At 34.4% G+C, this 27,858-nt stretch overlaps 1 protein-coding gene across 1 annotated transcript; it reads right to left on the minus strand.

Moving 5' to 3' along the window:
* Positions 1–454: 454 nt before the first annotated feature.
* On the minus strand, positions 455–4,258 carry LOC140889373 (BTB/POZ domain-containing protein At5g03250-like). Its single transcript, XM_073297087.1, has 5 exons — positions 4,197–4,258; positions 3,989–4,058; positions 2,669–3,874; positions 2,074–2,593; positions 455–555 (listed from the first exon to the last, which is right to left on the minus strand). The coding sequence occupies exons 1-5, from the start codon at positions 4,256–4,258 to the stop codon at positions 455–457; spliced, it is 1,959 nt and encodes a 652-aa protein (XP_073153188.1).
* Between the last annotated feature and the right edge of the window lie 23,600 nt (positions 4,259–27,858).

Raw genomic sequence — 27,858 nt, forward strand, 5'->3', positions numbered from 1 at the left:
TCGATATCTGCTGGTTGACGACAGACACAAGTATAAGTCTATAATCTTAGTAGCTTTTGGGAGTAGCTATTTGTGGTTACCAAACTCGGATCAACTACTAGCTAAACACTAAACATGCAATAAAACTTAGACAGATAACCTAAATAACTGGTCCGACAGAATATAACTGGTTATTAAAATCCAAGTATACAATAGGTGAAAATACAACCCAATCGAATTTAACAACTCAATTAAACTAATAGCAACCTTCGCACCCTTGCCTAAGTCACCTACTGTAGTGATCCAATCTAGATCACCTACTAACTTGCAGATTTAATCATTCAATTAGATTAACATAAAAATATTTATTAAAACATGGAATTTATTGTGGAAGCTTGAAATAAACCACTAAAAGGAAAACCGACGTAATACAATCGGTACTAAAAACCCAAGTTTTTTTTTTCTCCATGAATATTTACAAGATAAAAACGGACTGTAGATAAAATCCCCAGCAGCACCTGAACCTGCCTCTAACCCTGCCTGGATCCACCTGCTCCGTCCAGCCTAAGACCAGCTCTGTGGAATGGGGGGGTCCAAGATAATACCATGGACGTGAGCGACTAATGCCCAACACGTAAATATGAGTATAAAAAACTAATATGCTTAATGCAATGTGAGATGACTGAGTGACTAATCAACTACCAAGTCTTGCTCAGATTAGGCGCCAATGAATATGTAGCACCATTTGGGAATCCGACCATGGGGTGACTAACACACTCGTCTAGATCACCGTAGTATCAGTCCCCACGTATCGTGATAAATCCCGATGTGATATAGTATAATAGGTGTAGGACTGAGCGACCCTACGAAAAAGGCTATCTCGAAGGAGACACGACTCAACATGTATGTTCACATGCAATATGTATGTAAATCAGTAAAACATGTACCATGTCACATAAAAACAACATATAAGCTTGTATACTCAGCTGACAATCTCATTCAGTACTTACGTTACTCTAGTGGTAGATCAAGTAAAACATGTATCGGGCTACTACACCATCGGTTTGTTGATGATACGTTGTGCTAATTGTCACCTTGGTTCCCATTGACTCTTGAAAGCTTTTTCCAAATATTGAGGCAAATCATGGGTCTCGATCCAAAACAATGCTGACTGAGACTCCATGTAATCTCACATTGTTATCCATTAGAGTTGCCAACTTGTCTAAGACGTTGTAGTTCATGTATATGGGTAAGAAATGAGCGGATTTAGTGAGTCTTTCCACAATTACCTATATACCATCATGATTTTATCGTGATTTTGGCAGTCCGACTACAAAATCCATGGAAATATGCTGTCATTTCCATTCGGGGATTTCTAATGGTTGTAGTAGTCCACCGGGTCTTTGGTGTTCAACTTTCACTTGTTAACACACCAAATACTTAGAGACAAAGTCTGCTACATCTCTCTTCAAGTCCACCAAAATCTGTTGCTCAACTAATTTTTAGGTATTAACATTATATATATTGTTATAGTCCTCGAGTCGTTGAGAATAACAAAAATATATATGGCAAACATATTATAGATCTCTATCCTGGTTCTCATTTCATGCAAGAATAAGATGATCGATTCTCTATTGTATTGGAAGATCCATAACGCTTACGCTAGTTCAATCATTAATGGATTCAGTTATGTGTTTAGTGTTATTAATTTATTTTCTCTTAAATCGACATGAATTCTTGGCTATTGTGATACATGGTTTTTCTAACATCATACACTATAAAATAAGATGAGTTGAATGAGCCTCATATTGCATAAGTCATATAGTTATATTTGAATAGATTATACCATATAAACCGCATAGAACGATGTAGATAATAGTTGGTTCCTTACAAGAGTCACATTGGATTCGTCCAGATATGAAATAACATCGAAAAGTAACCATATTTTGCCGGACAAATTTAAATCTAGCTAGCTAGCAGCAAATGGAAACAGATTGAAGTCACGAGACAGAAAAAAAATATTGTAGTAAAACAAAGTATGTGTTGATAATGTTGCTGATACTTAGCTGCAGATAGCAATAAAACGTTAACAACCTGGACGAGCCTTGTTTTGGGGATGATTATTGGCATGACACTGATTCCCCTTCACGAATGGGGGTTCTGCCTTGACGCTGTGATGCTTGGACGACTTGGAATTGCAAGGATGAGATCTTCTCTTGCAGAAAAAGCTCCAACCTCTCTTGGCCTTAACCAGATTGTGAAACTCCTCCCTCATGCTTTGGCACTCCTTCTCAAGATCAGAAATGCGTTCCTTCATATCTTCCGCGCACGATACTCTGCCACGGGAGACAACCCTTTGGTGGAAACCGCCGTTCTTGGAGGCTGAGACAACAGAACTCGGGTTCTGGGAGTTGTCGAGATTGTCTGAAACGAAGAACCAGCCAGAAATTGATGTTCTTAACCTCAGCTGTTCGAAAAACAGGACTTGAACGATCACTCGAAGGGGCAGCCTTTCGTTTTGTGCAGCGTGAGTGCTAGCCTCCAATGAAAGCTTTTGGCAATTCATCAGACGGCAGATTTGCTCTCTTTCTGAGTCCGTCAGCCAAGGATGTGCCTGATGATCATTAAATAATTATATATATATATACTCTCATGTAGAGTAGAGAAGAAAAAAATATTACGTACGTACCTTGAGATATATGTCGATGGCACGATAAATACCATCAGAAATGGGTCTGGCGTAATCAGGAACAGCGGCAGCAAGGGATTGAAACTTAGGGAGCTTCAAGTTAACATCTGGTGCCACATCCGCCAAATATGCATCCACAAGATTAGCCACCATGGTAATCGATGCCAAAGAATGAGTCCCGTCTGTTATCTGACTTTCTTCAACAATACATGGGGAAGCAGAAGCTGAAGCCTGTTGTTCCATTGACATGAAATGACCAAGAATCCTACTAAAACAGTCCATATCATACATGGTTTCCGTGGAATAGCCCATGTTAGGTATCAATATATCTTCGAGTTTGGCTTGGTCTAGTTGCAAACCTACCCTTCTCTCCAGATTTTCTCGACATGATGGACTCGATTGCAAGACCATAGCTGTGTGGAGAAGCCTGAGAAGGAATCTAGTATGCACCACTCCTTTCTGATTCGGTAACAACTCCTGCACTATCTCTTCAAGCAGTGTTCTTTGATCTGCCTCCGAAGGGACAGAGATGGTTGAGCCCGAATTCAAGTTCTTGAAGCTCGACTGCCTGTTCATCTGAGGAACGTATTTTTTCGCATAGAACACAAGGGCTCCGGCTACATTTTCGGGCCTCATTCCTCCCGCTTCAACAGCTTGGATCAACCGTTTATAAAGAGGAAAACTCAGGAAAGAAACATCCTCGTGCCACCAATCGTCACTCGTGGCGGCCAGAGGCTTTGTGCTGGTACATATCCCATTCCACAGCGTCCCTCTCGCTGGATCATTATTACACCCAGCGGCGGGCCAATTGAACAACTTGGGATCCGCACAAGCCTTCATCGCCAGCGACTTTATGCTTCTGGATACAATGTGAAGCTCCTCTGCATGAGGCAAAACTTCTTCACAGGTTTCAAGAGCGTTTATGGTGTCGGTCCAACTGCCGAATACCTCAACAAGAAGTGCTTCCGTCTGTGCAATGAGATTCCCTTCCCCGTACTCTTCATTCATTTGAAGATACTCAGCTGCACATCGGAGAGACACAACATTCATGGACGTGAGCTCGATCTTAACACCGTAGCAAAATTTCGCGATTAGCTCAAAAGCTTTAGCGCCTCCAGGTAGCTGAGTCAGTTGTAAGACACCATCGGCACTCGTTAGTTCTCCAATAAGCTTCTCGAGTAGCGCACTTCGCGACAACAGAGGAAACTGCAACATATATATATATATGAAATATCAACGTATGTACACAAAGAATTCATAACTAAAAAGAATCAAGAATATATATATATATATATATACTTCAAACTCCTCTATACACACCTTGTGAAGATGAAAGGACATCTCCCCGACTTCGACTGCAACATCGCTTTGGAGACCAGATGCGCAATGCCTGAATTTGACATATAAAAATCAACACAGATCGAAACACGCGACATAGACAAGATAGACAAGTACTCCAACAATATAATATAATATATTGAATTGAATTGAGATCTTTCTCTTTTTAAAATTCCCCGTTTGTGATTACCAAGTTTGGCCATCGCGATGAAACGCCTCCGATTTAGAGCCCAGAAGCTTCATGCACGCCATTGATTATGGATCATTAATCTCTAGAGAAGAATATAAAATAAAAAAATGTCAAAACATGTACGTGAAGAGGGTTTGGGTTTTCTTTGGGTTGGCCGAGTCTTTGGAATTAAGAAGAGTGGCAGTTATCCAACTGTCTTCACTCGCCTTCATTTTCTCCGTAGCGTAGATTCGGTCTTACTGGTTTTAAGGCTACATGCACACTTGCATGTCAATAATTAACAAAATCCCAATTGGACATGAACATAATATTTATTATTTAGTTACTTATATATACTAAAAAAATGCACATGACATGTTATAATAATTTTATTAGTTGATTGCTTAGCTTTTTTAATTAAGTGTTATATATTTTACTATCAATTTCAAACTTTGGTTATAATAATTTGATCTTTAATTAGTTATTGAAGTGAAAACATTATGTCTTTATTTTTTTCTCTTTACGATCGATTTGTGGTATCTAATCGATGCTTTTATGTTTTATACCTTGGATTTAATTTATTTTTTTTAATTAATGACTTTAAAACAATAACATATGTTCGTTATATATTTGTCGAGAAATGTAAAAAAAATACATTGATTTTTTATAAACTGTAAGACTGAGCGTTTGCATTTTATTAAAAACTATATATAGTTTATATATAATTGTGCAATTCAAATATTTTAATATGTGTAACTGTTCAAACACTACATTTTGATTGTTTTACATAGCAAAGAGATAATTATTGTACCCAATAATCTCCGTCCCAATAATTATGCTCGCAATCAATGTAAATCGAAGTCATGACCTTCACTTTGATACATATTGTATGGCCGAATGCTTATTGCATTTTCAATAATTATAGTCATTGGTAACAATACTAATCCAATATTTTAAACTATGTTGTATCTCAAACATCATGTTTCGATTGTTCTTCTCAGTATGAATAGTTATTGCACTTCAACCAAAGTAATATCTGTTAAATAATAATTTAACTTCTATTGATTTGTAAGTTAAAACAGTAATTTATTTGAAAGTTAAAACAATAATTTAATTGAAAGAAAATAATTTTTTTAGTTCCATTAACACATCACATTTTGATTTTTAGTCAATTGATTTGTCAAATTTAAGTTTAATTTAATACACTAACTTTTAATTTTGACTATTTTTAATATAATTATTGATGTGACATCTAATAAGTCAATAAATTTTTAAGTTGCATCATTATTATAATGCTCATGTCAGTATTTTCGATGCAAAATAAAGCATTTTTCAGTGTCACCACAACAATTAGGTATAAATAGTTTAAAATAAAATTTAGCATACAAAAAACAAATTTTGAAAACTTAGTGACCAAAACCTAAAATTTAAAAAGATAGTGAAAAAAAAAAAATTTTAATTTAAAACTTTTAGTTGTAGATAAAATTTGATCTTCTATGAATAAAGTGTATCTAAATCATATATATTTTTTACGTCTGATAAAACATGATGTTTATATGACTTGCTTTGATTTTCAAGTTTTTTGCTCATGCATAATACATTCACAATTTTGTGTATATTTTCTAGCGTATTAAATAACTTTGTTTCGTTAGCTTTGAAAATTAAATTTATATACATTGAATAATATTTAGCATATAAAATAATTAATGTCCTAACAAAAATACAATACAAAATAAATTTTTCTAACATAAACTCTTATGTTAAAGTATTAACAAATTTATGCCAAAAAATTAATTTAGTCATACAATTATTTATTTAATTAATGATAAACATAATTGTTTCATAATTTTGTCATAATCTTATTTTAAAATAAAAAATGGGACAATTCCTAAATATATCCCTATATCTTTTTCATTTTCCGTATTATATCCCTTTCACTTTTCATGTTCCAAATATATCCCTGATTCATTAAATAGTTTCTTGAATTTGTCCTTAAAATTAAATAATGCCCATTCTACCCTTTATTTCCCTATTTAAAATTTAAAGGCTTAATCCCATTATGCTTCCGTCAGTAAATTAAAGCAGAATACCTCTTTGACCACACTGTTGTCGGGTTATGTCCATCGGGTTTTACAGGTTGTTCCTCACAACCAAACCACGCGATCGCAACCAATGGTTCCTGACACAGACTCCTTCAGCAGCAGCTAGCACAGCCCTATTTCGTTTCCTACCTTAGGGTGTATAGTAAAAGCTTAATTTTTTAAATAAAATAAGATGATAGAGAAGAGCTTCGGAAATTTATTCAGACAACATATTATTACATAAATCAATCTCCTTTGAAGAGGAGGAGATAACTTGTTTTGCTACTCATAGTAGCCTTGTTCTTGAAATACATAAAAGTAAAACTTAATACAATAGAAAGAGAAATATTACAATGTTTTATAAGTAAGAAAACTGAAGGAAATGTCGAGATGCATATGCTATTACTTTATCATCCTGCATCAGCACAGCTCCTAATCCACTCTTAGAAAGCATCGGTATAAACCACAAAGCGACCCGTGCCTTCGGGAATTGCTAGCACTGGCGCTGAAATCAATTTTTCTTTCAACTCAGCAAAGCTCTGCTCACATTGTTCTGACCACACAAACTTCACTCCTTTTCGAGTTAAGGAAGTCAGTGGTAGAGCTATCTTGGAGAAGTCTTGAATAAATCTCCTGTAATAGCCTGCTAAACCCAAGAAACTCCGTATTTCAGTAGCATTCTTTGGGACAGCCCAATTACGAACCGCTTCCACCTTAGACGGATCCACCTCAATCCCCTTAGCTGAAACTATATGACCCAAGAATGAAATCTGCTCCAGCCAGAATTCACACTTACTGTACTTAGCATACAGTTGCTTTTCTTTCAAAATTTGCAACACCGTAGCCAAGTGCTGACGATGCTCCTCCCTACTGCAGGAATACATCAATATGTCATCTATGAAGACTATGACAAACTGATCCAAGAAAGGTTGAAACACCCTGTTCATCAAATCCATGAACACAGCTGGTGCATTGGTCAACCCAAACGGCATTACCAAGAACTCATAATGGCCATAGCGAGTCCTGAATGCTGTCTTTTGCACATCTGCATCCTTTACCTTCATCTGATGGTAACCTGATCGCAGATCAATTTTTGAGAACACCTCTGCCCCTTGCAATTGGTCGAACAAGTTGTCTATTCTGGGCAAAGGATACCTATTCTTCACTATAACCCGGTTCAGTTCTCTGTAGTCAATGAACAATCTCATTGACCCATCTTTCTTCTTGACGAACAACACCGGTGCACCCCAAGGCGATACACTCGGTCTGATGAACCCCTTATCCAGTAATTCCTGCAACTGATCCTTCAATTCTTTCATCTCGGTCGGTGCCAACCTGTACGGTGCCTTAGAAGCTAGCTTAGTTCCAGGCAACAATTCTATCCCAAATTCGACTTCCCTGACTGGAGGCAATCCCGCAACATCATCGAGAAAAACTTCTGGAAAGTCCTTCACTACTTCCACTTCCACAAGTTTCGGTCGATGTACCTCCAGATCACCAATTAGACTCGCAAGAAAGACTGTACACCCATTACTCAATAATTGCCAGGCTGTTCCTGCAGAAATCATACCTGGTGCGCTCTTCTTAGAGGTTGTGTAGAACGCAAACAGTTTCCCGTTCTGATCTTTCAATGAGATAGTTTTCCGTTTGCAGTCAATAATATCCTCATGCCGAGACAACCAGTCCATCCCAAAAATCGCATCGAAATCCACCATTTTCAAAACAATAAAATCTGCACAAAAAACTAGACTCTGCATCTGAACTTTGCAATTTCTTACCACACTACTACTTTCCAGTTCTTCTCCTGAGGGTAACGACACACAAAATTTCGAAATAGATTCATCCGGCAAGACCCCCAATTTCATTATAAAATTAACAGATATAAAAGAGTGCATAGCTCCTGAATCAATCAACACAAAAGCAGGTAAACCAGCGATACGGATCATACCTGTGACAATTGCAGAATCTGGGTCAACCTGATCGTGAGTCATAGCAAACACTCTTCCCCTGATAGGATCCTTTGACTGCGGGCAATCCTTGGCGAAATGCCCTGGCTTCTTGCAAGGAAAGCAAGTATTGTTCCCAAGCATGCATTGAGCTGAGTGTGGCTTCCCACACTTTTGACAGATAGGTGCATTCGCCGGCTTTGGAGCATTGACGTTCGGCTGATTCTGTTCCTGAGGTCGCGCCTGATTGGGGTTTTGGCGCTGCTACTGCTGCTGCTGCTGCTGCGGTCTCCTCTGAGCTGGGGCTTGGTACAGCCTCTTCTGACTAGACCCTTGTTGTTCTCTCCCTTGATAACTGGCTCTTTTCGCTTGTGATTCTTTGATAATATCATTCCCATCTGTCTCTGATAACATAGCCTCATCGACTGCTGCTCGGTACGTTTGTGCCCCACTCAATCTAACATCACGAAGAATAGTGGCATTCAGTCCCTCCGTGAAATGCTTCAACTCCTCCGCAGCATTACCCGAAATCATGGGCACAAAATACCTCCCCCTTTCAAACTTCTTCACGTACTCAGCAATGGACATACTCCCTTGACGGAGCTCCAGGAATTCTCTAGCAAGTCTAGTCCTGGTACTGATAGTGAAATATTTCCCATAGAACACATCTTTAAATCCATTCCAAGTCAACGTAGTCATATCCACAGCAGAACGGGCTCCCTGCCACCAAATTCGCGCATCATCACGAAACATAAAGATGGCACACCTCACATGGTCTACATCAGTGAGCTGCATGTAGTCAAAAATGGTCTCCACTTACTGTACCCATTCCTCGGCTACAAGGGGATCAGCCCCTCCTCTGAACTCCTGCGGCCCTAGATCCTTAAACTGTTTAAAGATCGGATTAGTTAGTAGTGGCTGATTGTTGTTCCGTCCTCCCACTTGTGCTTGGATTAACTGTTGAATCTGTTCCCCTTGGGCTCTACTCTGCTCTTGCAACAGAGTCGCCAACCCAGCCAAAAACTGGTTATTCTGATTGTCCTCATTGTTCGGATTCCTACGGTTAGCCATAATCCTGCTGTCCATACAGTCCACATGATTAATTACGTTATTTAAACATAACATCCTAATTAACATGCATAAATATTATTCGCAATAGCTATCATGCATCTTAAACAATCCAAAACATAAAACTTACAGACATGAAGACGAAGCACAGGGTCGTGGCGAGAATGCATGCGTGCAAACAAACCCAGAGCGAACTGCTCTGATACCAAGCTGTAACGTCCCAATTTCTCAATCGAAACGTTACTCAAACATACTTACTAAAAGATTTGGTAAAAATAAAAACTTTGCGGAAGCATCATCTTATTTATTAAAATAGCGTATACAATAAAATAGCATCTAAAAAAAATATTTGTCAAAACATGGCCATCAACTAAAAAAATTTAAACTTGTTTGTCTCTCATCAAATAAAAAGGTTTAAAACATCTTCCATTCTAAAGCATTCACACTCATGCATTGCCCGTTGGACCGACCCCTGCCTCTTCTTCATGTCCGCCCACATAATCATCAATAAAAGCATCCACATCATCATTATCTGCACCATTCAAGTATAGTGAGTCGAAAGACTCAACAAGAGCATGCAGAAAAGGATTTTCTAACTTTAAAAGGAAACATTAACTTAAACTCCCATGCAATAAACATAACTTTAGTATAGCCATATCATAAAAATATTTGGGGAGATGAAGTATGAGTAGTGTGGTAATCGTCATAACGAGCCATTCATAGTTTCTTGTTGATCAGACAAGCATATGGCATTAAGCCCGCAAACTTTCATTCTTTGGATAGCCGCTTTGGAGCTCATCCCGAAGTGCATACCCCGTATAACCATCCCGTGAGCCATGTTTGGATAGCCGCTCCGGAGCTCATCCCGAAGTGCATACCCCATATAATCACCACAAGACGCATAAATCATCAAAATATTTTCCATGCATCATATCATTCATCTTATCATGTCATTTTCATAAATCTCGTACATGCTCATAAATTTTCTCGTGATGCTACATGCTTAAAATCCGTCAAACATTTCATGAGAAGTTAAATTTCATGAGAAAATCACATAATCATGCAATACATAACTTGGCCGATCCACGTGAGGCATTCCGTCCGTTTCGGACCTTCAAAACTTTAAAATTCTTCATGAACATTCTTAAAAATAATTAAAATACATTAAAGTATAAAAATCATGATTTTTAAGACTCAAAAACTCATAAAATTGGGTGGGAATTTTGAACCAGCGGCGCGGTCGCGCGCTCAACCAGCGCTGGCACGCCTCCTGCTCGCAGATTTACGCGACGCAGGCGTGGGCGCACTGCCAGGCAGCGCGGGCGCGCCTCCTGCTCGCTGATGAACGCGACGCAGGTGCGGGCGCACTGCCAGGCAGCGCAGGTGCCCCGTCACGTCTCCCTTTTCCAAAAACTGATTTTTTCTGTATTTTCTCAAAACCCACAATGCTTTGGGACGATTTTTCCATCAAAATATCATTCTACAACATCATAAACTCAAAATAAATTATACCAATGCATAAAAAATTTCAAAGATTTTGAATCAAAACCTTCAAAACTACTTTTACCCAAAAATCTGATTTATTTCCTTCAAATTTTTCAAAACTCGATAAACATGAACCGAACACCTCAGGAATGCTTCACGTATCACAATCAAGCAACATACTCATAGAATTTTTCAATAAAACGTTCATGGATCATCAATCAAACACCTAGGATTTTACCTTGAAAATAACTATATTCTTGAATGGGTTTAAAAACAGTAAAAACTTGCCTGGATTGATTTGATTGGAAATAACCTGAGCGGTAGGACGATCTAGCCTCGAGCCTCTGAAGAACCCTAGCCTTGATGCAGCGTTTGAGAGAGATTTTGAGGAAGAAAAGTGTGCGTTCAAATGAGAGTTCAGAATAAAATTTCTGAATGCTTTTCTTTTGTGACTAATGGGCTCCAACGCGGCCCATTAGTTACATTTAAAATCCTTTAAAATTTTAATCCTCCACTCAATAAAATGCACTGCTTCCCTTTAATCTTAATTTAACATATTTTTCTTAGCTCTATTCAAGGCTAGACTCGTACCTACGACCCAAAATTAATACCAATCTGAAAACTTTAAAAAAAATAACATAGCAGTCACATAATTCCAGGCATCCAATAATTCACATAATTCCACATAACAATTAAATATTCTAAATAACATGCATTAAATATTATAATTAAATCAATTAATCGTGATTAAGCTAGTGGACTTTTTGGACCTTACATCTTCAGCTTCCTTAAAATCCTGTATTTATAGCCAAAGATTCACTCGTTTCACCGAGAAACTTCAGGAAATCTTACACGTGTCTTGAATTCTTTATGCCATTATTGATGACATCTTTTGCTAGTGGGAGTCACATGCCCGATGGCATCTTTTACTAGTGGAGGAGTCACATGCTTGACTTTTTCTTTTGGATTTATTCTCCTCACATGTCTTCTTTATTATTGTCGGTGCATCTTTTGCTTTTGCAGTGGGCCCCTGGGAAACGTGGTTTTGGTGGTCCCTGCCACCTTTGCTTGTCTCGGAAAAATCTTTTCGATCCGTTCGGGGTTTGAAGGTTTTTCCGAATTCTGGATCCTTCTGGTTTGGACATTCTGGGCAGATATTCTCTGATCATCTTCCGATATGAGCCATGTTACAAAATTTTTGGCGAGTTTCTTTACTCCCCGGCAGCTTGTTGTTCCATAAAAAGTTCCTCTTTTTTTCGAAGAGTTCTTCCACAAAAGCCGTAGTTTTTCCTGTCATTGTGTTTAACTGGAATGATCCGTTCACATAATTTTGATAAAATTTGAATGGAAACTTGTCCTTATCCATCTCGGTGAGACAAACCCAAATACCCCATGCCCTTCTGGTTGAAATTTCATTTTCTCCAAAGGTGGACACCAATGGTATTTCTTCAGATATAGGATCCTTGATAAATCTTTGATTATTCATGTTAGGTCTCCTTAGCTTGATGAAATGAAAGGGCTCGTGTGATCCTTTTCCTGTTGGTTCTGGAGCAGCACTAAAGAAGTATAACTCGAGCATATCTCCTCTGGACAAATGATCATTATTTGTCCATGTTTCTTGGACTGCTTCCTGAATCCATTTTGGTAGTTGTGATATTTCTTGGAAGCCTGGTGAAGTTGTATAAACTGAGGCTAGAGCCCCAAATTCATACCATAGCTTTACATCCTTAGGATTGACATTGTTTTTTAGCCAAACCCTTGGATATATTCCTGCAACATCAACCCTGCAAGTGATCGGGTTGATTTCACTTCTTGTACTTAATTTCTCCCATCTTTGTTGATAAACCTGAAATGGAAAAATTACAGCTGGGTTAGTATCAATCTTAGATTTTCCCTTGTCAGTGTGGGGCCTAAGATTGATCTCTTCCTCTTTTACCCCAGAGGCGGAGGGTTGACTTGATGAGTTATCCTCATCAATTGTTGCTTTATCTAGATCATCAAAAGCTGATGATAGATTAGCGCTTGTTTCTTGAGTATTAGAATCCAAAACATATTGTTTTACAACCGGTGGCTGTATTTTTTGTTTTTGAGAAACCAGTGGTTTTTCTATGGCACACATAATTGGCCCTTGAATAGCAGCCCATAGTTGAATTTGAGCTTGCATACATCCCGTGATTCGATTAGATACTTTGATCCGATCAGCTTGTTGTAACCTGCCCGCCATATCGGCACTTATGACAAGCTGGTTGTACTCGGTTTGAAGCAACCCAAGGTGTTCCCTGAGATGCCTCTGCATTTTCATGATGGAATCTACGTCACTGCCTTCCATCTTTTGTTAAGAAATCTGCAAGAATATTTTCATGAGATTTAATAATAACAATATCAAAAATATAATTTTGACATAAAGCTTGCCATCTTAATAACCTAGCCTTCTCAGGTTTAGATTCAATCTTATTCCTTAGGAAAGCTTTTACCTGAGTGTTATCAACCTTCAAAGTGAATTTTTTAGCAAGTAAAAATAATGGCCATTTTTCGAAAGCCCTTTTAACTGCATAAAATTCCTTTCCGTTGATATGTCATCTGATAGCCTCAGATTCTGAAAAAAGACCGCTACAGTATCTGCATGGTATTTCTCCATCCGGAGTGATCTTAGTAAGAACTGTTGCCCACCATTCGTCACTGGCGTCTGTAAATAACACCAGATCATATTCATCCACGGGTATAGCCATTTTTGGGAGATTCTTACATATCTCCTTTAATTGGTTCACCCTTTTAGTATGTTCATCGGTCCATATAAACCTTGCATCCTTTTTTAACAAAGGACTAAACACCTTTCTGTACATTGCCAAATTGTTTATGAACATCCCTGCAAAATTAACTACTCCTAGAAAACTTTGGAGTTGTTTTACATCTTTGAGTTTATCTGGAAAATTCTTTACCTTTTCCACAATATGAGGTTGTAGAATTATTCCAGTTTCATCAATCTCAATTCCAAGGAATTCAATTTTCCTTGTTGCTATGACTGCTTTCTTTTCAGATAAAACCAGTCCTTCTTGTGTACAAATTTTAGAGAAAATCTCTAAATGTTTAATATGTTCATCTATGTTTTTTGATTCTATAAGAATATCATCAATATAAACAAACATGAAGTTGAAATAATCTTTAAAAAGATTATCCATCTTTTTTTGAAATATTTGGGGTGCATTAGCCAATCCCATAGGCATAACTTCCCAGATATAATGTCCTTGTGGTGTAGAGAAGGCTGTGAATTTCTTACTGCCTTCTTCCATTCGAATCTGGTAAAATCCAAACTTACAATCAAATTTTGAGAACACTCTAGCATTTCGTACACAGCTAATTAGATGTTATCTACTGGGTATGAAGTACCCATCAAATTCAAGGATTTTATTAATACCTTGGTAGTTAATAACTAACCTGGGTTTTCCTTTTTTTATTTCACCATGATTTCTGACCAGAAAACCTGGGCTGCTATAAGGTGAAACTCCTTCTTTGATTAGACCAAGGTCCAAATGTTTCTTGATTATCATTGTCATATCCCTTTGATATGTTATGTTCATTGGGATAGGCTTATATCTGACGAATTCATAATCTTTTCCTTCCTTTAGAGTAAGATTGTCTTTCAGTTGATTTCTATCCCACCATGCCAAAGGATGCTCGTTGTAACTTTCTTTGAGCCTCTTTTTGACATCTTCAAGGGATACTTTATTTTCTAAATCTATATCTCTGTGATTTAGAGTTACTTTGAGAAGCTCCATATCCTCTGTTTGGAGTTCTTGTTCTGTTGTTATTTTCAACATGGTTTCTCCAAACCTTCTTGGATCTTTCATTTTTGGGTGAAAAAGTTGTCCTTTATCACCACGCTGGCTGTGAAATATTATCGGTATTTGTCGATAAAAAGCAACCTTGAGTCGTTGAACGATAATTTTATGATCACAAATTATAGTGAACATAAGTCTTCTTGACTCATTGTCTTGTTTGTACTTCTTAAACATTTGTAAGAAGTTATTTCCTAACAGGATATCAGTTCCTGTATCATGAAAATAGATTGGTGGTGTCTTTACCTTGTACCAAGGTGTTTGACCTGCTCCTCCTATAAGGATCTCTGCTTGTTTTATTCCTTTGCAAAGAATTAAAATTCTTCGAGAGAAATCTCGTCCAGCAATTTTTGGCAATTCTTATTCACATTCTTCAGGGAAGACTCCTCTTTTTGCTGTACAAATTCCTGCTCCCGAGTCAATATAAGCTGCAAAATATTCAGCCTTATATTGTTCATACAACATCCCTATTGGAATGTATATGGAGAAATGACTTGTTGTCATTTTTTAAAGGGATTACTAAATGACCCCGCCATTTTTAACAGACTGTGTTGTAACTCAGTAATCCGATTAAGACTATTTACCTTTAGTTTTCCTAAGGCCTTAGAAGGTAGAGTATGGTTACTCATTTCTACTTCTTCAATGCGTTCTAATAAATCATGTTCATGACTTACTAATTTCAACAATTGCTTCTTCCTCTGTTTGTAAACAGAGTTTTCGAATCTGATTAAGAGATTGTTCCTTATCCAATTCTTTTGGTTTTCCATCTCGTAGAATTCTTATTGAATCTTCCAAGTCTTTTCTTTTGCCATAAACTCTATTCCTTTTTCAAGGCGTTTCCATGGTTTATGGTCCTCCAGAAACTCTAGGCCAAGAATGAGCTGATCCACTTCTTTTCCTAGAATTCCACAGATTTGAACTTCCAATTCTCCAATATTTATTAATCCTTGGTAAGTTCCTGTTACCTGCTGCTCTAAATAGTAAATCGAGTTACAAGAAAATTGGTTCTTGTGACTTGTAATTTCGAATACTATTTTGACTTCTTTCCATTCTTTTGGAGATCTAAGTTTTCCTATTATTGAAAACTCCTTTTCTTCTGGTGGAATTTCCTGAATAGGAGATTTTTCCCACCTTTGACTTGTCATTCGGTTACCTTGGAAAGATAACCTTCGGGGTTCTATTTTTAGATCTCTGTATAGAACCGATTTATCTTGTATTTGAATGTCTGTTTCCTGAATTAAAGGAAACTCGATTTTTTTCGGGTATATTGCTTGAGAAACGTTTCCTAAGATTTCTGGAATTTCAATAAACTCATTTCTAATAAATAATTCAGAATGGTGCGTATTATAAAGAGCATATGAAATTTGATAAGTAATAGAATATGGTCTATTACCTTCCTTCATTAATCTTTTTTCCTTGAAGTTTTGATGCAACGTCAAGGCTCGACTAAAGTCTCTGTCAGCTAAATTGTAGGCTATTCTTGGATAATTAACTCCTACAATTTTTCCTGCACATAGATTTCCTGAGATCGTACCCAGAACAGCATCTTGGATATTCCCCATTCTTTTATCACATACTATGATATCTATGGGTGAATCTATTCCTTCTATAAAATTTGCCTTGATCATTATTTGGATTGCTCCAATATGAATCCAAGACATCGTTCTTGCTACCTCACTTTTCAGCTTTTGCAATTCCTCTCTTACTTCTTCAAAAGGAATTAACTGCATCTCTATTTGATTACTTGTTAACTCCATCGGGATTGCCATTTCCCTACTGGATACTTTGTAAATCAAATGATGTCTTCTTTGTCTTAGCCCTAGGTTGCCTAAGACCCTCTCTACTTGTCCTGCCAAAAATCCTTGGTACTTCTGTAATGTTGGATTTTCTCTCATAATCCTTTGGACCATATTATGAGATATCGTGGTTTGACTAAAAAATCCAGCCAAACTCTCTTGTGTTTCGTGTCGAAACACTTCTTCTTTATTCTGATTCTGATTCTGATTCATCTTCAGATTCATCTTGGCTAAACAATAGCTCTTCTTCGTATATACTTTCATCTGAGGGGATATCTTCAAATTGATATACTTGGACTAGATCTTGAAAGAATACCGCATCATCCATATCTGGTGTTGCTTCAAAGAGTTTAACTCATTTTTTCTCGTTTTCTGGACAGTTTGTAGATATATGTCCTCTTGCTCCACATGCCCAGCAGTTGCAATCTTTGAAACTTTCACTTGCTCTCGTATGAGTTCTTCTAGATGGTGTTCTTTCCCTGCCTTGTGATGAGTTTGTTGCTATGGATGTTCTTGTAGGTCCACTTCTTCTACCTGATCTATAAGATCTGGCCTTTTGTTTGGACCAAAATGTTCTTGGTTTCCAAGAACTTTTCATTCTTTTATTGTGGGGATTATTTCTGAATTTCTTCCTTTTAAATCCCTGTGATTTATTCCCTATAACCGTAGGGAGATCATTTTCTCTACAACATAGAGGAGTATGCTTGTTAATACCCCTTATTTCCTTGTAGTTCTTCTGTAATGCTGCCATATGACACCATTCCGCCAATTTTCCTTTCAAAAAAGAGGCGCGTCTTGCCAAAGTATCAAGATTACCTGGAACGTATTCTTTTATCAGCATTTCTCTCCAGGGGCTTGGCATTTTTTGCGAAAAATAGCTGAATGGCTACATTTTCTTCAACTTCCGAATTCCATCTGTATTTGGTGAATAACATAATATATTCATCAACTAAACAGATATCATGTAACTCGAGGCTATACAGAGCTTGAGTATATCTTCTATTTTTCTCTGTATCTTGATTATTGAAATAGTCTACTCCTATGAATTGTGCTTTAAAAAGGGTGGCCATTCTTCCTCCAATCTCGCTAAGTGATTCTCCTGCTAAGATTGATTCCTTGGTTTTTGGCATGGTCATTTTCCAAGCTATCTTGACAGATCCCATTAGACTCATTTCCAGAAGTTTGATAAATCCTTCTTTATTGAGATCTAAAGTTCCTGCTGCTATTCTCATGGCTGATGTCCAATCATCTATGAGATATTCTCTGTTTTGAAGTCCAGAACATCCAGGTTTAACATAACCCCATAAGGATGTATCGGGTCTAAAACGGTTTTTTTATAAGGAGTTTGATGTATTGGTACATTACTCCTTCTTGATCTGGTTCCTGCTGGATGTGAATTTTTTCCAACATGGAACTCACTATGTGGTTCTTCTGTTTTAACCACATATCTCGTGGGATTCCCTATGGGGTGTTCACCCTCAGGAGAATTCATTTTTAGATCTACTACTTTAAGATTCGAAAAAGAATCCGCAAGATCTTGTAGATCCTCGAGATTTAATCTTTCTAAAGTAGTCATCAGATAGTGTTTTTCTCTAATACTGTCTTTATAAGATTAATCATCAATTCATCATCAGTTAAAGGTTTTTGAACCATTTTGGTTTTACCTTTCTGATGTAACAGAGGTTCGGTACCAAACGAGAGTGGTAACCTTCCTCCTCTATTTTTCTTTTTAGAACCAGAAGTATGTTCTAGATTTATAATTTTAGTTTGAAGATCCTTTAGAGTTACAAGAATTTCTTCTTGTTTTTTAAGGATTTCTCCAATCTGCTGAAGTATTTCATACAACTGATTACTGTAATATTGTACCGTCTTTTGAATTTCTCTAAGATCTCCGGAGAGTTTAGAGGAATCTGGTGTGATCTCTAGAAATTGAAAATTAAAAATCATATTTCTTAATCTCTTCAGAGAGTATAAAAAACCTAAGTCTCTTTAAGTTCTGTTGTAAAGAATCTATTTTAAATAGATTCACTTGTTTATGGGATTTCATATAAATGAAATCCTTCTGGTCCAAACTCTCGTTTGAATCCATGGTTTGTTAAAAATCTCTTCCTCAACAAAGAAAAGTATGATTTAATGAATAATATAAAGTCTGAATAAAATTACCTAGGCTCTTATACCATTTTTTGAGCCCAGAGGAAATATTAATTATAATTGTTAAAATAAGGGTATTATAGGCAATTTTTAGTTTGAGGGACATATTAAGGAAACTATTTGTTAAATAAGGGACATAATTAGGAACGAATAAAGTGTTAGTATATTTTTGGGAAAGTTAGAAAACTTTAAGGACGTATTTGGGTTTTATCCCATCAAAAATATTAATATGTAAATGTCTCCTTTTTTTTTTTTTCTTTTTCTGAAAAATCATATACATATAATATGCAATAATCAAGGTAAACTTTTTTTATTTCTTCAAATCTTGTAATATTTTTTTTTCAGTAAACTATCATAGTTAGATTACATAGTCATCACCATTAGTTTTATAATATTATTCCTACAATCTAGAATACCAAAAATTTTAGTTAGATTACTAAATTAAAAAAAAAAATAAACGAATTAAAACGAATTGATTGGATAAAATATGAGAATATCTTTCATTTATATGTGAAATATAGTCTCAATTATTTATGATTTGATTTACTTGTCTTGAACCAGATGACTAAATTAATGATTCAATTTATTTTTTTCGCGAAACTATAATGACCAAAATATTATGTTAAAAAGTTTAGAAGACTAAAACATTGCGATGATGATAAAGGTTGAAAGTAAGTTGTAAAATTAATATATATTTTTTAGATTAAAATAGCTTTTAATTAATAAAACTTTAACTTTAGAACATGAATTAAATATTAATAATTAATTCACATAAATAAATAAATAGACATAAATTTAATAATCATTGAAAAAGCTACAAAATGACATAAAATAACCTTGAGAATGACAAAAAATTAGTCATTAAATGAAATAAAATAAATACAAAACTGTAAATTCATAACTAAATAACCAATTTTATATAGATAAATATTATATTATAATGTAGTTCAAACATCAATATGAAAGTTGGTTATAATTATATATTTTTTAATTTGGACAAAAAATATCAGTGTTGATTACACTTTTAGTTCAACACTAAAATATTTTTAATCCCAAATTTTTTTTAAAGGATTACATAGTTAGTTATCACCATTATTTTTGTAGTCCGCCTTCTTAAAAAATGGAATTCCAAAGATTTTTGTTAGATTACCAAATGCAAAAAATAAACAAATTGATTGAATAAAAGAAGGTAATATATTTGTAATACAAGTGAAATAAAATCTCGATTTATGATATGATTTTATTTATTTTGAACAAGTCAATAAAAGTTAATAACTCGATTGAAATTTTTTGTTTTCTAAAAGTTTAATACTAAATTATGTTAAAAATTTAAAAGACTAAAAACATAGCGATTAAGATAAAACTTGAAAGTAAGGTAAAAAAATTAATAAATTTTTTAGATTTATAGACTAATAAAAAATATAGCTTTCAATTGATAAAACTTTCGTTTCGAACATGAATTAAATATTAGCAATTAATTTTATCTACAATAAATACATAGATATATACAAATAAAATACTCATTGAACAAAACTATACAATGAATAAAAAACTTCAAAAACATTAAAAATGACAAAACTAATTATTTAATTCATAGATAAAGTGCTACTTTTATATAGATATAGATATATATATATAGATATATATATAGATATAGATATAGATAAATTTTCAGTTTTATATATATATATATATATATATATTATTAATAAGTATTATACTATAGTTCAAACATCAACATGAATATTTGTTTACATTCGATTCGATAAAAAATATAAATGTTGTGGATTACACTTTTAGTTTATCACTGAAATATTTTTGGTACCTAAAGTTTTCTAAGATATTACTTAGTTAGACATCATTGTTAATTTTATAGTTATTCTTCCTAAAAACAGGAATACAAAAAATTTTAGTTAAATTACCAAATTCCAAAAAATAAACGAATTGATTGAATAAAGTATGAGATACGTTTCCTATATAAGTAAGAATACAATATCGATTTATGATTATGATATGATTCTACTTGTTTTGAATCAGATGATTAAAATTAATGATTTGATTTAATTTGTTATTTGTTTAAAAGTTTAATAATCAAAATATTATGTTAGAAGAATGAAGACTAAAAGCATAGCGTTGAAGATAAATGTTGAAAATAATTTCACAAAATTAAAAAATTTCTTTGATGTAGAGATAAAATTTTTAATATAGCTTTCAATTAATAAAACTTTAATTTTAGGACATAGGTTAAATATTAGCAATTATGTTTACTTAGAATAAATAAATAGATACAAATTAAATACTCACTAAATAAAACTACAAAATGACAAAAAAAACCTCAAAACACCTTGAAAATTTCAAAAAATTAACCATTAAATGAAATAAAATTGAGGATATAAATAAAAAATAATTTTAGGATATGAAATATTAGAAATTAATTTTACCTATAATAAATAAATAAATAATCATAATTAAATACTCATTGAATAAAACTACAAAATGACATAAAAAAATTCAAAAAGTATTTGGAATGACAAAAAATTAACCATTAAATGAAATAAATTGAGAATAAAAATAAAACTTTAATTTTAGGACATGAATTAGAATAAATAAATAGTGACATGAAAATTAAATAAGCATTGAATAAATTTATAGAATGACCTCAAAAACCTCAAAAAATCTTGGAAATGACAAAAAAATTAACTATTAAATGTATTAAAATGATGATAAAAATGTAAATTAACAATTAAACTTTAATTTTAGGACATAAATTAAATATTAAGAATTAATTTTACCTAGAATAAATAAATAGTGACAAATTAAATATGCATTTAATAAATCTATAGAATGACATAAAAATCGTTAAAAAGTCTTGGAAATGACAAAATATTAATCATTAAATGAATTGTAATGAGGATAAAAATGTAAATTCACAACTAATAAAAATGTAAATTAACAACTAAACTTTAATTTTAAGACATGAATTAAATATTGACAATTAATTTTAAATAAATAAATAGTGACAAATTAAATATGCATTTAATAAATCTATAGAATGACATAAAAACCCTCAAAAAGTCTTGGAAATGACAAAAAATTAATTATTAAATGAATTGTAATGAGGATAAAAATGTAAATTCACAACTAAAGTTCCACTTTTATATATATATATATATATATATGAGAAATTTTCAGCTGCACAACCATGTTTTCCCATTTGGTCTGCGTTTTAGTGATGCAAAAAAAAAAAAAAAAAAAATCACTAAAACCCACTGCCAGATTTTAGTGGTTGCGGACCAATTGAAAAAACATGATTTGACAGCTGAGCATTACTCTATATATATAGTCATCGGGCGCTTGTGTTGTTTGCAAGTTAAAGATTTCAATCAGTTGGGTCAGATAATAAATAGAAAAAAAAAATACGTAACTGAAGGAAAAAATTATGGCATATAAATTAGATAGAGAAAAAAAAGATAAGAATTAATGAAAATTCTTCTAAAAACCATAAATTACAAATAATTAAAAATGAAGTGTGGGACGATTGAGGAATTAAAGATAAGTAGAGAAGTGGGGAGAGTGAATTCGTAAATTAAGGTGAATTATATATATATGTTGATCAATACATATAGCGTTTTTTGGAGTGAATTTGAAATCCAATCCAAATTTATCCATCTAAGCAATACAAGAATTTTGAAACAATTGATTTAAATTCACTATGATCTCTCAAATTAATCCATATATCCAAGTACAAATTAACAGTTGACGAGACATTTTAATGTAATAAATGTCACATATATCCCGAAATTGGGTCTAGTTGATATCGACGTTATTTAACGTTTTCACATTAAACAATAAGCCTCGGATTTCAAAATTTCAAAAAGCAGTCTCTTCATTCATAAACTGAGATTACAAAATCTTTCCATAAACTAAATTTAAACCATGTCTATAGAATGATTAAAGGAAGACAAACTAAATGAAAACATTGTCTAACGCAATGACTATACAAGAAATATTAATTTTTGCGACATGATAGAGCGTCGCCATATGCAAACCAGAAGCGTCGCGGATCATTCGGCGACGCAAAAACGCGTCGCCACGCTGCGCCACGAATGGTTCGTAGGAAAATGTCAAGTTGACCAAGTTGACCTTTGGCGACAAGATGCTTGACGCGTCACCAAAAGTGTTACCATTTCGCGACGTATTTATGGCGTCGCAAAATGTTATTTGCCGGACGAAATCTTTAGTTGTCGGATAATATTTTAAACATTAAAGCGTCGCAAATTTTTCATTTTTTTTAAAAAAATTTATACATTTGCCAACGTACTGTGTCTCGGAAAGGTGAGATCTTCAAAAATACCATGTCCCCTTTCTCAAAACACAACGGTCTTCGTCTGATATTGGCATAATTTGTTTGCCGATCTTGTGCTGTTTTCATTTGTTTCTGAATCAGTTTTAGCTTCTCAGTCATCTCTCTAATCATATCAGGTCCAACGTTGGGCGTCTCAAAAATATCATCCCAGTATAATGGTGATATGCACTTCTTTCCATACAGCGCTTTGAATGGAGCCATCTCAATACTCGTTTGATAGCTATTATTGTATGAGAACTCTACCAGTGGTAATGATTCTTGCCAAGTAGTGTTAAAATCTAACACCACATCCCTAAGCATATCTTTCAATGTTTGGATAGTTCGTTCTGACTGTCCGTCAGTTTGAGGATGATAAGCAGTACTTAAATATAACTTTGTACCTAGAGCTTGTTGTAGGTTGTGCCAAAAGTGAAATGTGAATAAAGACACTTTTTGACCACATTTCCATTCTTAAACCAAAGTCACCACATGCTAAATCTCTCTCCCGAGCTATCAAGATCATCTTTGACTAGCTCCTGCCCCTCCTATTGCCACGCACACATACAAAACAAAGCAATAGCCGGATAAACTCCGATGATAAATCATTATCAGTATAAGCGATATGTACATAAGATATCAAACATATCAATTCAACATATAAATCAAAGCAATAAAAGCTTCGTAAATCAACTTCAATCATTGAGATGTTTTAAGCCAATCAAGGCCTCAAGATTCACATCTGAACCTCAGTACCAAGATTCATATACGATCTTGATATGGATATATCCGGTCTTCTCATATCGTATTTGATTCGATGACAAGCTAACGACAGTGATAATCAAAGATCCAGTGCATGTGATGGATCAACAACTCAAATTCTAAATCAAGAATATATGAAAGATCAAGTATGTGATTTTCTTCGAGGAACTCGAGATTCATCAACCTCGAGTATCAAATCCTCTCTTTAATCAATATCGTTATATACCTTCTTATTTCTTCTCGGTTCTTGAAGACTTCAATCTGAAATATACATCAAAGAACACATATATCAAAAGCTATTCAATTCATCATTTAATCTTCAATATCAAATTCTGTTCAACGTCATAGCAATCAATCCAATCAAACTAATTTCAAACCTTCTTCAAATCTTGCTCGGTTCGAAGGCTACAATGTCGAGCTCGTCAACTCTTATTCAAAGCTGAAATGAAGTGTTTAAAATCGAGATATATCAGCTAGGAATTCAATCTAGTTCTTCTCAATCAACAATACGAACGTATAGCCATTTCTGAAACCGGTAGCGTAACGGTACAAATCAAAAACCCGAAACTGAACCATATCAACTCTAACCATTCAATATCATTCATAACCATACTATATCCGCTAAAGAACATCAAAACCCAGCAAGATCATAAGCATAACTTTCCAAATAGTTGCTGGAAAATCATAACAATAACAAACGGTATCCGTTCTTCGATCCGGCTTTGATATCGCAATTATATCAACTCAAGAACACATATCCATGCTCAAAATATGATTCCTCCCAACATAAATTTTGAAAACAAGGAATCATAAATAAACTTATGTTATTTCAAAGCTCTCGAAGAGAGGATTTCAGAACTATGCTCGGAATAAAAATCGGACCACCGGATCTTCTTGAATCTTATTTGGAAAGTGACTTTTGAAGTTGAAATCTGAAATATGAAGGGAGTCTCGAATTTTGCTGATAAAATCTGATGCAATTCATGTAGATACACGTTAATATACATTCACATGCCAAGTGTCCTCCACTAAATGCAAGATTTACACTTTGGCCCCTCAATTCTCCACTATTTGCAAACTAGCCCTTGAAACTTCTTTTTAATTCAATTTCAATTCTAAATAATTTAAGAATATTAGAATTTAAATATAAACTCCAAAATTCTCAAATTAAATATTCTCAAATTAAAATTAAATAATCGCGGATTAAATCAAATAATCCCGGGCCTTACAATCATTGTGACATATTTTCTGCTCCAACGCAAAAAATATGTTGTGTGCGAATGTTTTTTTTTCTGAAATACATATAAATGAGGATGTGGCTTCAATAACAATTTCCAAAACAAAGAAACCGCAAAATCGCAACCAAAACAATTTGAGATGAATCTGTCTACTGGGAAACTTTATCCAATACCTTCCAGTATTCTTAGATAAACTAAAATCAAAGTTTCACAAAAAAGTACAAGTATCAAGTTCATACATTAACTTATGAAAACATATTCACAAACAATGTAAATTGAAATCCAAGTTTTGACAAAAAAAAAACTAATAGTCCCAAGCTAAAGACCCTCTTCGTAACCCATCAATAATCTTGGAATGATGTCATCACATTCACTAGAGTGATGCTGCTTTTTTCTCCTTCGTAACAGGGTGGGCTAATCAAGATCCGCTTGACTCTTTGGTGGTGTCTTCTTTTTATCATTCAATGAAGCTCTTAAATGAGATAATGTCACGAAATTCTTTTCATTTTTCACAATGAAATCATTCTTCACCACTGAATTCACCTGACACATGAAATTTTAAAAAAAATGAAATATATGCAATGAAGATGTACATAAAACCGAAGCATTTCCAGCCAAAAAAAACCAACATATCATGCCCCTACTGTCGGCAAATCAACCAGCAAACAAATACAAATTGGAGTTTTTCCAAAACAACAAGAATGCTCTTTGTTGATTGCTTCAGAATAAATATGCAAATGCATTTTGATAAGTGTATTTTATACACTTAATTTATATATGATTTAATTGTTAAATATTTGTTTCGAGCAGATTTATGTTGGTATTTTTTTGTTTTTGTGTTTACAGTGAATTATGAAATTTTGTGGAGAAAAGAATAATTATTGAATTTATTTGGAGAAATAAATTAAAGAGAAAAGAATTGAGAAAGTTGAGAAGAAAATAGAAGAAACGTACAGAAGAGAAGAAGAGAAAGAATGAACAGTGTTGGGTTTCTTATTGGGCTTTAAAAGTCAGCGCTTAATTTAGCGCTAATGAAGAGAGGAAGAAGAGCTAACGTGCATAATTGAAGATTTGAAAATTCGAGTTGAAGGCGCGCCCGCGCCGTTCTTAGAGCTCCCGCCCTGTAGCTGTTTGGAAAGTTTTATTATTTCGGGTAATTTTTATGGGCTTGTTTTTGTGGGCTTTTGCTGAGCGATATAAAAGAGATTCTTTGTCAGACAACTTGGGGGAGCCGCCACACACACATTAGGATATCAGAGAATTGATCGTGATTTGCTGGAGATTTTCTGGAGCTCAATTGAAGAACGAAGACGGAGTTCGATAGTCCGGACATGGCGTCGACGACAGATTTGTTTCTTATCTTTTATTTAATTCTGAACATGTTTGGATTTATGATTTATTGTTTTCAGAATTTTATTATGAACTAATTTTTATAGTCTAGAGGTCGGATGGAACCTGGTGTAGACATTTTCATGAATTCTTGATTTTATTGAATTGAATTTCTTCTAGATTAATTGTTTTTTCTAGAATTGATTGTCTTTTCAATTATCTGATCAATAATTGATCTGTTATATTTATTTGAAATCATTGCTCGGGAGAGGGGATTTTGAATAGGACATTAGAATTACACTGTTAATTATTTATACAGCTCGGGAGAGTGTATGATTTTAACAGAGCTTTTAAAAAGAACATTGTTTTGTGATAGATCACTGCGATAAATTCTTAATAGGGATATTGGAATTTAGTTGTAGTTGATAAAAATTATTTGTTGCTCGGGAGAGGGAAATAATAAACGTAAGTGTTCTTGGTTATTAATTGATTGGAATTCATGAAGATTAATTAATTAGGATTGATTGTTGTTGAAACCAGGTGAAATCTATACCTCTAGACCATTTTTCTCTGATTGATTTTTAATCTGAAAGTTGTGTGCGTGCTTTTAAATCTTTTAATTATTTTATTTTTATTGCAAAATTGTTGATTATTGATTTTCTAGATAAAGTTTAGACTATTTTAATTACAAGTACTGAATATTTTCATTTTACTCCCTGTGGGATCAATACTTGATTTTATCACTATATTAAAACTTGACACTCGTACGCTTGCGAGTAATTTTCACAACAAGTTTTTGGCGCCGTTGCCGGGGAGTAAATTTTGGTTATTTTTTAGCCTTGTTACCAATTAGTCTAGATTTTAATTTAGAGTTTTTATTTTATTTTTTAAGTTACTAATTAATTTTTTCTTATCTTTTAATTGCAGTCTATGCGACGATCTCAAAGTGCTAATTCTCTACTGTTTGATCCGGAGATCGAGCGCACTGCACGTGCTTTAAGACGAGCTAGAAGAGAAGAAATTGAAAGAATGGCTGAACAAGAAGCAAATCAATCTCTCCTAGTGCCAATTAGAGATCACTTCAGACCGATGATCCAGGATCACTATTCTGGAATCGCTCGAGGAACTATCAATGCAAACAATTTTGAGCTGAAGCCTGCATTGATCAATATGGTTCAACAGAACCAATTTAATGGGAGCGCCACTGCCGATCCTTATCTACACCTACGCACTTTTTTGGAGATAACCGATACGGTAAAAATTAATGGTGTGTCTGAGGATATTATACGCTTACGCTTGTTTTCGTTTTCTCTCAGGGATCAAGCCAGAAGTTGGTTGCAATCACTGCCACTTGGAAGCATCACTACTTGGGAGGTGATGACAGAAAAATTTCTTGCAAAATATTTTCCTCCTGCCAAAACCACCCAACTGAAGATCGAGATCAGCACCTTCCGGCAGATGGACACTGAACAGTTATACGAGGCATGGGAAAGGTATAAAGAATTATTAAGACGTTTTCCTAACCATAATTTTGCAGATTGGGAACAGATCGAGTGGTTTTACAACGGACTAAATGCGCCTACAAGGATGAATGTTGATTCTGCTGCTGGAGGTACTATATTTGCAAAGGATCATGTTCAGGCTTATGA

The sequence above is a fragment of the Henckelia pumila genome, chromosome 3 (genome assembly GCF_033568475.1).
Source record: "Henckelia pumila isolate YLH828 chromosome 3, ASM3356847v2, whole genome shotgun sequence".
In the NCBI taxonomy this organism is placed as follows: domain Eukaryota; kingdom Viridiplantae; phylum Streptophyta; class Magnoliopsida; order Lamiales; family Gesneriaceae; genus Henckelia; species Henckelia pumila.